This window comes from Opisthocomus hoazin, chromosome 3 (assembly GCF_030867145.1).
Source record: "Opisthocomus hoazin isolate bOpiHoa1 chromosome 3, bOpiHoa1.hap1, whole genome shotgun sequence".
Lineage (NCBI taxonomy): Eukaryota > Metazoa > Chordata > Aves > Opisthocomiformes > Opisthocomidae > Opisthocomus > Opisthocomus hoazin.
The window spans coordinates 68,811,266-68,823,495 of NC_134416.1; the positions used below are offsets into that span (position 1 = coordinate 68,811,266).

Below are 12,230 nucleotides of genomic sequence, written 5' to 3' on the forward strand. Positions count from 1 at the left end.
TTAGATCCACTTCAAGTAGCTCAGCACAGGAGCGCAGCAAGGAAGGAGAAAACCAAACATAGGCCTGCTCACAGACCCTCTGAACATGAAAACCAGCAACGGGAGGATGCACTCCCACTAGAAGGATGCGCTTTTGTAAAACGACTCAAAACATCACGCATGCTTTGACGCTTCGAGTGTGACAAAGGTACGCGCGCACTCCGCAACGCACAGCACCGCCGAGTCCTAGGTGATGGTGACACGTTTGCAGGGATCACCACGAAACACGCACCAAGTCAACATCTGGAAATCCCTCCAGAGACATATTTTTACCTGACAGTCAGTTAACAGCAGAACACTTTTTTGCACCAACAAGATGTAATTTTCCAAAGGATAATTTTCTTAACTAGCTGTTTTCACATAAGCAGAGTCTTCTATAGGATGGGTGCGGCAATTTATGCCAAGGCTTTTCACTAAGGACTTTAAGTGGTTTTGAAATACAAAACTAAGAACTGTTTTGGGTTTCTAATTCGCTTTCTGTTTTGCAGTATGTACCGATTTATTCGTAGCATTTCTGACAGATGGAATTTCAGGAATGCAAACAGCATGATGGCAATGTAGCAGCTGATTAGCTCCATGGAAAAACTTTCTCCAGGTTCGATTTTCGGTCAGTGCACAACATTCATGATACAAAAATACTCTGGGAAGGAAGGTCTTCTTTCACTTCAGCTAGAGTAAAAAATGTCTTCTGCGCTTTAGGTATAATAAACCACACAAAAACCAGAGAGAGGGAGAGAGAAAGAGAGAGAGATGGCAGATACACTGAAAATCTGCAGTGTAGATAATCAAACCCTTTATTGTCTAAGTTACATTAGACTTGCAACACCATAAAAACCTGTTAAGAAGAAGAAACAGTAGATCGGTAGAGGTAGTAGAAAGTCCCTGTAACAGTCATAAAAGGGCTTTACAGGAGTATGTCATGCCAAAAAAGTTATCACGTTGCTTAGAAGAGCTGATCAAAGCCCACTGACTAAATAAATAAGGAAACACAACTCATTTTAAATACTATGGCCTAACTAAAATAACAAATCAATACAATACAATGATAAAGAAGAAAAAAGAAATTGTGGGATTCATTTCTGAAAACAGATGGTCTTTAAGGTTGGCTTTCCCCCACCCACTCTTATTTCTTGTTTAATTAATTGAAAATCTCATTTCTGTGCTATACACAGCATATAATTATTTAAACTGATTTCCCCTACTGTTGTTCTTCATGGAGCTAAATTATGATTGTAAACTTTGCTGATTAGTACCCTGGTAATGGCAGTGACAGCACTAGTTTCTCTGTCAGTGATTCTGGAAGAAAAGCTCCAGAAAAAAAAGCTTTTGGCTCTAAACATTAACTCAGATTTTCTAGTCCAGCTTGCAAAAGAATAAAAAACATTAAAAAAAGAGAAATTACAAATGTACACTACACTTTTGTGCCATTTTGGGTACAGAAGAGTTTTTAATAACTAAAACACAAACAAAAAGGCTAAGCAATTAGCTTTTGTGCATTCCTGAACTGTATTACTTTCACTCATGGAAAATATGACTCAGAAAAGCAACAAAACAAAAGTGAAACAACAAAAAAAACCCCACCCAAACAAAACAAACCAAGAAAGCTAGTGCAAACCCAAAATGATAATCATTAAGTAACACAGCAAAATATTTCTTTTTTTTTTCTTTTTTTTTTTTTTGGTGTACAGTGGAATGTGTCTATGCAACCTCCCTCAAAATAACTTCACAGAAAAGTTAATTACAGTCACTTTATAAGTATCTGCAGAGACATTCCTAACTACACTGAGACTTACAGAGAATTCTGGTATAAACCTGGTGTAATACCATAATGAAAAACTAGTTTAAAAAAAATACGTAAGAAAGTTAATTTGCATTGTTGCAAGTGTTGCAAAGTAATAAAACCTGTCAAGTAATTTAAAACAAGTAACAAGTAGCATCCAGAACAATTACTGACTAGATTTTTTTAAAAAAGCAACCCCCCGCCCTCCAAAACTGTTAGAACAGAAAGCTCACGCTTTAAGGTTTTTTCTGTTTGCCTTTTTTTTAAACAACTCTGTGTCAGAAGCCCATTTCTACAAAAACAGCACTAGTCCATTATTGTATTAAGTAAACTGTTGCTCTCACTTGTATTAAAGGTTAGCATCATTTATGTACATGTAAAATTATTGCTTTTTTGAAAAATATATTTAGCATGCTAGGTTTCTTTTTTAATCCATTTCCTGCCTTTACAAAATGTTACAATTTAAAAAAAAACTAGTAAAGCTTTTGCAAAAATTTTCACAGAACATTTTCTTTCAAGGCAGCAGTAACTTTTGATAATGCATAAAATTATATGTGCAAAATCTGAAACTCTCAGAAATATTACCATCACACATAGTGTCACAGCAATAAGAAAAGAAAATATTTATATCTGTGGAATACATTTTTAATTGATTACACTGCACGGTTTAACAACCTGTTATGTGCCACAACCCCACCTCGAAAACTTGCAGTTAAAGAGTTACCGTAGAAGAGGTATATAAAGCTTTTTTTTTCTTTTCTTTTTTTTCCTAACACCACCAGTGATCACCAAGTACAAGACATGACACATTTATAGGAATATTAACCTGCCACCACAAAAGAAGTTCCTCATCTTTCCAAACCGTCACCGGGCCCAGGGAGGAGCCAGGTGAACCTGCTGAACCAAATGCAGGAGCAGAGAGTACTTCACCAGCCTGGGGCTGCCTGAACTTGTTCAGTGACACCTTTTCTCTTCCAAACACACAGATCAGCGGCACTAGACAGCTGAGCGTTCTAGTTTAGCATTTCTTTTTATTTTTCAACGTGAAGACTTGCTTTGTGATCAGGTCGAAGAAAGTAGCCCTGTTACAAAAAATGGTCCTGAGAGTGAAACACAGAAGCCTGTTTTTTTTTTTTTCTTAGTGTTCGACTAGCTTTTCTTTTCCAAAACAGAACAGAAGCCTTTCTCTGGAAGTGTTTCAATTTCCATATTCACATACTATTAACGGTACGCAGTCAAGAGCAAGAGCACTAGAAATGCAAGTGGTCCCCAAACTGTAATGAAACAAACCATTGCAGAATGACGGTCTTTCTCTTTAGTCCCTTTAATCCTTCATGTAGCATTGCTTTCTCAGCACCGAATGCCACCTTTCCCCGCACCCCCCCCCTTCTTCCTCTCTCTCTTTTTTTTTTTCTTAATTTGCTTTTCAGCATGACAGTCAGTGGCAGTTTCATTAATTAATACTTCTCCAGCCCTCGAATCCACTGCTGTTTTTCAAATGCATCAAATAGTCATTGTGAACATCAGGGAGGTTTTTGTTACAGTGCTTAACTTCTTCATGCTGTCCAAATCACATAAAGTTTAATTTTTCCAGTGTCTCAAACTTCTCTTGATTAATATAGATGCCTCGTGCTGCCACAGTGCTTGCCAACTCCACTGTTTATTATAAAGGAAATAAGGAACCCTGGGACTGATTAGTACGTCAATTTATATATATCTCGTGTAGCATCTTCATTTATTTTACAACGACGAACAGCGCAGAGGCACCCCCCTCCTCACGGAGCGCTGGTTCCAGCTGCTGCGGGCGAGGCGATGGCAATGGCGGGCAGGGAGGCCGCGGGGCGGCTGCGGGCGAGGCGACGGCAGTGGCAATGGCAGGCAGGGAGGCCGCGGGGCGGCTGCGCGGGAGCTGCGGGCGAGGCGATGGCGGGCCGGGAGGCTGCCAGGGCTCGGGCCGCTGGCGCGGGGGCTCCTCCATCGGGGGTCTAGGTGCCCTTCCGGAGAGGCAGCGTGTGGGCCAGCTCCGCACCGCCGTGGTCTCTGCCCTGCCAGAAGGACGACACAGGGAAAAGCTCATTCTCGCCTCTGCCCCCACGCGCAACCCTCCAGCAAGCCCCGCGGGCGGTCATTACCCTTTATTAGCATCATGAACATTCATCGTGGCCCACCGCACCAGAAGTTTTTGGGGGGTATTTTAAATCATCTCCAGCAAGACAAAACGTGCCAGGCCCAGATGAAGCCCCTGACGGACTAGAAGAGCAAGTGACAGCGTCTGATGGAGCAGTTCAGAGAAGGCCGAGAACAAGGAGGGGAAGAAGAGGCCTCCAAAAAGCAGAATTTTGAGCTGGCTGAAAGGGATTCATAACTAGATCAGCGTTTTAAAAAGGCTGAAGTTTGAGGTCACAGAGGCAGCCAAAGGAAGAAAAACTGAATTCTTGTGCAGGTCTGTCTAATGCTAAGGCAGCGCTTTTTTTCCCCCCTTGTCATCTTCCTTTTGTTTTTTTAGCCAATTTTCATGAATAATTACCACGTTGAAAAAAATAGCAGAGATATTCTAAAAATCAAGCGAAATTAAAGATAACATCATGAATAAGTGGGAGCCTGCAGCTCCCAAGAAAAGCTTTAAAATGACATTTAGAACATCACTGTCGGAACAATGCAGTTTACAATCCTGATCCTAAAACAACATGGCAAGATTAATCTTACATAAATGCATTATCCTTAAGCTAAAGTCTTGATGAAGTGAAACAGACCATTTTAAATTAATGCAACATAAAATACGGCACCCATGTAAAATCCAAGCAAGTTTCAAGCTGTGCCTATGGCAGCCCTCAAAATAGCTAAAAGAAAGCCCGGCTCTGGTTGACATAATGTATTAAGTGCATCTCTTTTGTTAATAGATTTAGAAAATTCCTAATTAAACCTGGCCCGAGATTCATGACATTTACCAGTCAAAGTTTGGTTTAAGTCGAAAAGATTTGCAACAAAATTAAAGAAAAAAAAAGCTGCTGTACAGACGGCAGTATATTTGAAATGTAGGAAACAGTAACTGAATGAGAGATGTGATAAAACTTCCTTAGTTGGATGCTGAATTTCCTGCAGTAAACCAAGAAAGATGCTTTACATTTTTGCGCGGCTGCATCATGCCTGAGAGACAGAGCCACAATTCCAGGAGGAGGCATTCATCACCGCAATGTCTCGTATCGAACCGGCCCTACGTACACCGGGGAGCGGGGCAGGGTTTTGACGAGGCGGTGGAAGAGGGAGCGGAGGGGATGGCAGGCGCCTTGCCCCAGTTTCTCCGGGTAAGAACTGAAAAAAGGTGTGTAATTAGGGGGGCTTTTTTGGGATGGATAGCCTGCGGGGGGCTGGGTGGCAGAGGCGTGCCCTGTGGGTCCAGGCACTTCACGCCCACGGACCACGCAGCTCTGTAAAAGGGCGAATACACCCTTCCATGCAGCAGGGACGTGCAGCAGGGCCGGGGACGGCGGGTGGGGGGGTGGCTGGACCCCTCCGGTGTGCAGCTGTGCTCACGGTTTCACCGTGCCAAAACCCACCCAGCAGCTCACCCCCTTGTATTTGCACCATCCCAAGGGGGCAGAGGGAGGCCCACCCTCTCACCTATCCACAGTGGAACCAAACCCGTCTTTTCCGCAAGATCAAAAGCTACCACTCAGCATGTGGGTTGAAAAGAAATTCTTTACTGCGAGGTTGGTGAGGCCCTGGCACAGGTTGCCCAGAGAAGCTGTGGCTGCCCCCTCCCTGGCAGTGTTCAAGGCCAGGTTGGATGGGGCTTTGAGCAACCTGGGCTAGTGGAAGGTGTCCCGGCCCATGGCAGGGGGGTTGGAACTGGATGGCCTTTAAGGCACCTTCCAACCCAAACCATTCTATGGTTCTATGAAAACACATTAGTGGGCCAGCAAGGTTTCAAACCAGCTGATACATAGCTGAACTGAATCTTTCCCGAGGTGTGAAAAATTTACTATTTTAAAAAGTAGGCTTTCTTCACTTTCAGCATTTTAGAGGGGCGAAAAAAGCAGGGCTTTTTCATAAATGAAACCTACAGCTTCCATGCCAATAGCTGCTTTCATACTGATTTCTAGGGCTTGTCACCAGTTAACAGGAAAAAATCAGTTTGTGTACATGTTCATATACTGCAGACAGATTATCGCATGACATTGAAATAAATTGCAATGATCGGTTTGGAGCACAGATACCTCTCCAGTTTGCTGGCAAGGGGCAAGTGTTGGGATAAGAGCTACAGCTGCTAATCCTGTCTATAATGATCACAAACTAATGGACATACAGTACATGCATATTACTCAGATGCTGGTACAGCAGCCTCCATGATTCCTTGATTGTTTGCATTATAATCTCCATATGTATGAACGAGACAAATTAGGTTGCCATTTATTTGTTCATTATCTATTATTTTGATTAATGGAATTCTTGTTCTCAGAATAACTATTTAAAAATAACATTTGCAATAATGAGGACTGAACTATTAATCATGATCTTCAGAAGAAACTCTGCAAGGAACTGGGGCAAGACATTTCACATGAACAGATGTCATAAATAGGACTTCTAACAGACAGTGCTAAATTTTCAAATGCAAAAAAGAAGCCCCAGCCAAACCCAGAAACCATCAGCTTAAATAACTTTTTAATCTGTATTTTTTTGCCCCTTCCCTTCTCTCCAAGTTGCTTTAGGACAAACAGGGCTGTAGTGTTGCTGGACTCTAAGAACACAGAGGTAACAGATGCCCCCAGCCTTTCCCCCAAGCAATACAACACACATATACACACACATACACACACACACTCTCTCTCTCTCAATATGAACATATAGAGTGTGTGTGTATATATATGAATTTAGTGTTTTCTTGATGGTTCTTTTCAATCTGTCTGTCCCCCAAATTCTGACTATTCATATTTATGCTACCTCAAGTACTGAACACTGCAAGAAATATTTTTAAATACTTACAGTGGAAAAAAGGAAGGCTTATGGACTCCTCAATGCAGGTGGTTTACCCCTGTTAGACCAGACCTACTGCACAGCTGTCTTTTCAGTGAACAAGGCTGAAGAATCGTGGTGTCCACAACCCTTTCACAGAAAAGGACCATCACTGCCTGCTGGCATGAGGAAAGCTTCAGCCACAGATATCCATGACACCAACAGTTCAATTTTTTTCTGGGCTGTAGCTTTTAATTGACTTCCTGTAAGTAAAAGAGGTTTTTTCCAGGGAGACCAAAGGTCAGAGTCTGGGGCTTTTTGCTTGTTTCACTCACACAAAAGGCAAAGGATTTGGTGTCTCTGGCTCCAGCACCGCAAATACGCTTCACAGATACTCTCAGTCAGACAGAACTCCTCCTTGTTGCTAACCAGTAAGTTGTGCCTTTTGAACACCCAATTACTTGTCCCTTAAAATTTTTAGAGTGTATTGTGTGACACTGATAAGAGGATAAACCATATTCCTAAAGTGGGCCAAGTTTTCATATGTTTTTAAAAGCGCAGCAGCACAATTGAAACGCAAGGAATATGTACCAGAAACTGCTATCACTGCTGTCATCATTTTGCAAAAGCAGGCTACAGACTGACTCCTGTGCCACTGAACACACTCGGGAATTTGGCTTCTGGCTGCAGTGCTGCAGCATCAGGCAGTGCCTACGAAATGCCCCCACGCTTTAGGAGAGCTTTGAGAGCTGCAGCAGCTTCGAGATAAGCGTGGTCGCAGGGACCCTTCCGAAGGGGAGCCAGCTTTTGTCTTGCCATGTATAAGCAACTGGAGTGCGCTCCCCGAATTCATGCCTACTAAATGAGGTCTTTGGATGCTGCTTAGTGTATTCCAAATTAAGATACATATTCATTGTGGATAAGCAAGCTTAATTATAGAGATATTGGGATAGTTACCACTTATAAAAATATTCAGAATATTCAGTATGTGTAATATGGCAGCATTTCAAGAGAATCTACACAACTTTGCACAGATTGTATTGACTTGGGCTATGTAATGAGCACATTTTGTCCTTTAGACAAAGAAGAGTAGGAAATAATCCGCAGTTCATGGGAAGTTCATTTGATGTAAAAATATCCTCCTTTGGTTTTTTTTTTAAAACATTCAGGTAGAGGTAAGAAACCACAGTAAATAATGTCATGAAAGAAATTAACACCTTATTTCCTATGTTTTGTTTATATTTCATCGGTGCTGATAACATGCGTGGAGCGCAACGCAGTGCTAGTATTATCAAAACTGGGTGTGTATAGTCGTCTTTACATGCCCCTATAGGTGGCCTGCTTTTCAGTGATGCTGAACACCTGCATCTCCTGTTGGTGGTTCACTACCCTAAAGTACGTTTCCTATTTCGACATCTAAATATACATTTAGGTGGCTCATTTTTAAAAAAGCCTGGCTGTAGACCCTATTTTTAACATGCAGATTTAGAATTATTCTGTGAGAAAATTGCTATGTAATGTAGCACTGTTGTAAGCTACTGTGCTGGGGGACTTAAAAGCCCTACCTAACATTCTTTCACAAAGGAAACCTTTAGAGATGATCTTCTGGTTGACTACTGAAGGGAATGGGGGAACTGCGAAATACTAATGTTAATATTTTTACTCTTTAGCAGACTACTCAGGGGAAGACATTTTACCTGTGAGGAGGAAATATTATGTAAAGTGAATCACTTCCACTTAACATTAAACAACCCCTTTCATTCTCAAGCTACCGTATGTGGTAACTATTGTTTCTTGCTCGGAGCATGTGCATGGCACTTCTGTAACTTGAACTGTCTTTACACCGCAAACTCTCATGAATAGATCTGTCCCCAATTAAGAAATGAAATGAAGACACGGAGTGACAATGTTTAAAGTGGGAAATCGTAATGTTACCAGAATGCTGCAGGCATCGTTCTCAGTGCGAGCTCGTTCCTGTGCTTCTAAAGGCCCCTACAGCTGCAGGTAGAAATAAGCATACTCCCTCCCTAACACCCAGGGACTGTGCAGGTGGAGTCTTCTGGGGGAGCGCAAAGCCTGCTCGCGATAAGACCAAGCAAAACGGCAGACAACTGAATAATCCTAACCGACACAGATGCTGACGAACTGAGACAAAGGCTGATACAGAGGAGACAACAAGACAAAAGAAAGGGAACTATCTCCTGCAGAAGTGATCATATTGCAGCTTCTGTGGAAGAAATACTGACTGGCAAGAGATGAAGCGATTCATGAAGCTAACCCCTAACCAGTATTCTGCTGTACTGAGAGATGGTGTAATTTAATCAAATACTTTGAAGACAGATTGACACAGACAAGAGCAAACTACATTTGCCATGGAAGAAGTTAGTCAATAAATTCTGGCATGGCAGTAGTCTACAAAGACAAGATTATGAGTAAATTTATTGTGCAGTAATATAACCCGAATTACAAAAATAGTCCAGATGTGGACTGAGCTGCCACATCTCTTCTTGGATAGACACAGCCATTTCAGAATTTTTTGGAAATGTATTTCCAGCTTTGACCTTACACTCTCTTTTAGAGGAAAAAAGCACAGATGCATTGAGAATCCCATATCAATTACACGAGATAAACCCATGACTATGAAAAGATGAAAGAGCATTTTAAAGATGCTGAGGCTTACTAAATCTACATTACTAAACTGATGAGCACTAAAGGCTAGTTGAGCTATACTGCAGAGCTGAAGTGTTTCACTCTGTCACATACTTCTACTGAGAGGTATGTCCTTGCATAATTTTATTAGATAAGCATCACAAAGAGAGCACTTTCATCTAGTTCTCCAACTATAGCATAACTTTGCTGCTACTGTCCCACAAAAGCAAAGCAAACACTGCCCACAACAAATCCTGAAGTGCTATGCTATTTTGCAAACTTCATGAGAAGTGTTCTTGGTCACTCCTACGGCCTGAGAGCAGCTCAGATACTCCTGTGGCAGCAGCTGGGTTCCCCACGTAGCCTTTGCGCCAGAAAGGTACAAGTGCAACAGAGAAGGTGCTAAGAGTCTCCGTGAAGGGTGCAGCATACGAACTACGTGATGTGGTAGTGCCTGGTGAGGATGTGTACTTAGCACATAGACACCAACTCCACGAAGGCAGAACCAGCACGGAGATGCATTCTCTCAGCACAGCCGAAACCATCTGCAATTGTTTAGTAAGAGACAGGACAAGAAAAGTGCTGTAGTCAAAATAAAACTGAAACCATGGATGAAAGGAAAAGCAAGTGATGCTGGAGGCAGTTTCACCATGAAAGAAAACTGCCCAGGAGAAGGTGTGTCCTGAAACCCTCCCACCAAGTTGGAAGATAAGAGTGGGAAGGTCCAGGTTACGACACTGGTCTCCGAAGACTTAAGATACTTGAAACAAACTCAGTTTAATGGTTTTCTATGTAATAGCTTTGTCATGTATAATTCAGAGCGCTGAGAAGTGTTTGTGAAGACAGGAGACTGTATGCTAGAAACAGGACAGCACAGCATCACACAGAGTCCACAGTAACTGGACGATGAGAGCCTTTCTAAGGCCAGATACTGGATATCAGGGTACGAACAGTCCTCAAAAAAACACAGATTATGCATTAATTGTATTGTTGCAGCAGAAAACGTGTGAGTTGTAAAAGCAAATTATTTCTAGGAATTCTTTATGTACTATCTCACTGTTACGTATCACTGTGCATTACAGAGTTACCTATCCCACCTAGTCCCCAGTAAGCCGGTAACATGTTTATTTAAACACTAACTATCTGCTCTACATTAACTGACTCTCCATGTAACAGACTTTGATAAAATGCTTAAAAAATTTAAGAGCTTGAAATTAAGCAACGCTGCTATTATTTATACATGTTATAGAACAGTCAGCGCTTTAGTGATGAGTATCACCGTGCAACTTTTTCCCAGCTACCACATTAAAAACCAAACATTCAATTAATTGTAAAACGTACTTGTTTTGGGGCATCTGCGGAGGTGGTGTGAACTTCAGTACCTCGGAGTCCATTAGACTCAAATACCACTGTGGGAACAAGAGGGCTTGTTAACAGATGAACATTCAAGCTTCGTTAGTGTGTGTACATTATTTGAGACCATTACAGATTAACCACGTTCAAAAAAAGACACCAGCTACTAGCCTGTGGCTGGAAAATACCAATTTACCGTAACACTTACTGTAAGAGAGTGTGCTAATGGCAGCCTAGGGCCACTGCCCTTTTTAATTCAGACTTCGGCGCTGAAGAAAGCAATCACTGACAACATTAATTATCAGTGTATGTGTAAAGGGACCCTCTTCTTGCATTACTTACCATTTGGCCTCTGTCATTTTGCATCAGACTGGCTTATGTATGCATCATTCACACTCTTCAGGAGGAACCCGCTAGTCTCACTGTCTGGTGCAATGCTCAGGAGGTCTCTCAACACCCGGTGGCTTTAGCCTCCTACAGTTGATCCACAGACTGCGCCAGGTTAAAAATGGCTGGTAGGGATTTCCCATTTTAGGGCTGACCGATCCGCGGAAAAATCTTGTTTCCCGCAAAAATGCTCCTGTCAACAGCAACGATGAGGCAAAACAAAGCCTTATGTTGTGCTGAAAGGGGTACTTTGATTTCAATTTGTGCTGGTGGCAATAGAATTCATTAGCATATTCATTTCTGAGTACCCTACTCTCTAATTAAAATAAAACCTTTGCAAACAGACTTATCTTAAATGCATTGCAGTTTTATGGTGTTTGGGCGGGGATCAGGTAAGCAATATCCGAAGAACAAGAGCAATAGTCATAAACATAAAAAACCTGTATATTAGATTTAGGTACTGGAATTACTTAGGTTAGCATGGTATGTGAAATGTAATTCTTTGCATTTGGTTAGGTGGATCCGAAAGTAGGCAAATGGGAAAGGGAGAAAGCAAGAGGGAGTGTGAAAAGGTACCTGTGTGGGACCTCTGATGAGCCCTGAGGTGACTGGGTTGGGTAAAGCATTTTCCACATTCTCTGCAGATACAGTCTCCTTGGCGTGTTTGTGTCCTGAGCATCCCTGTAGTCGGGAGGGAGGGAGGGAGGGAGGGAGGGGTGGGGGGGAGAGGAGAGAGGAAAGTTGAGAAGAAAACATTATGCCAGAAGAAAACATCATTAGTATGTCTAATGTGTCATTATGTGAGGCTACCTTCAGGCCCTGGATGACAACTGTCAGCCTTCATCTAGGCACTGGCTGACAGGCCAGGCACACACAGGACTGCAAGAATGCATAAATTACATTGAATTAAAAAACGCTCCCCATGATGTGCCCGCACCAGGACTGGCATGTCAGGTGTGCGCTTTTCAGAGCAGCTGGATCCACTTCTCAGCCATCACCCAGCTTTGTCAAGCAGTACATCAGGCAAATCAAAGTGACTCCAGCGTGGCGGAGACAAGTCACATGGATA

At 42.3% G+C, this 12,230-nt stretch overlaps 1 protein-coding gene across 3 annotated transcripts in view; it reads right to left on the bottom strand.

Moving 5' to 3' along the window:
- Nucleotides 1-3,706: 3,706 nt before the first annotated feature.
- The window catches only part of ZNF516 (zinc finger protein 516), a 100,803-nt gene continuing 92,279 nt past the window's right edge, over nucleotides 3,707-12,230 (bottom strand). For 2 of the 3 annotated variants that reach the window (XM_075416580.1, XM_075416581.1), the window contains exons 4-5: nucleotides 11,738-11,842; nucleotides 11,129-11,354 (exon numbers count right to left, since the gene is read on the bottom strand). In XM_075416580.1, the coding sequence (XP_075272695.1) occupies nucleotides 11,194-11,354; nucleotides 11,738-11,842 (266 nt within the window). In that variant the 3' untranslated portion in view covers nucleotides 11,129-11,193. Of the gene's footprint in view, nucleotides 3,865-10,762; nucleotides 10,831-11,128; nucleotides 11,355-11,737; nucleotides 11,843-12,230 lie in introns of those variants that run through there. The other variant, XM_075416582.1, reaches the window with a different exon arrangement.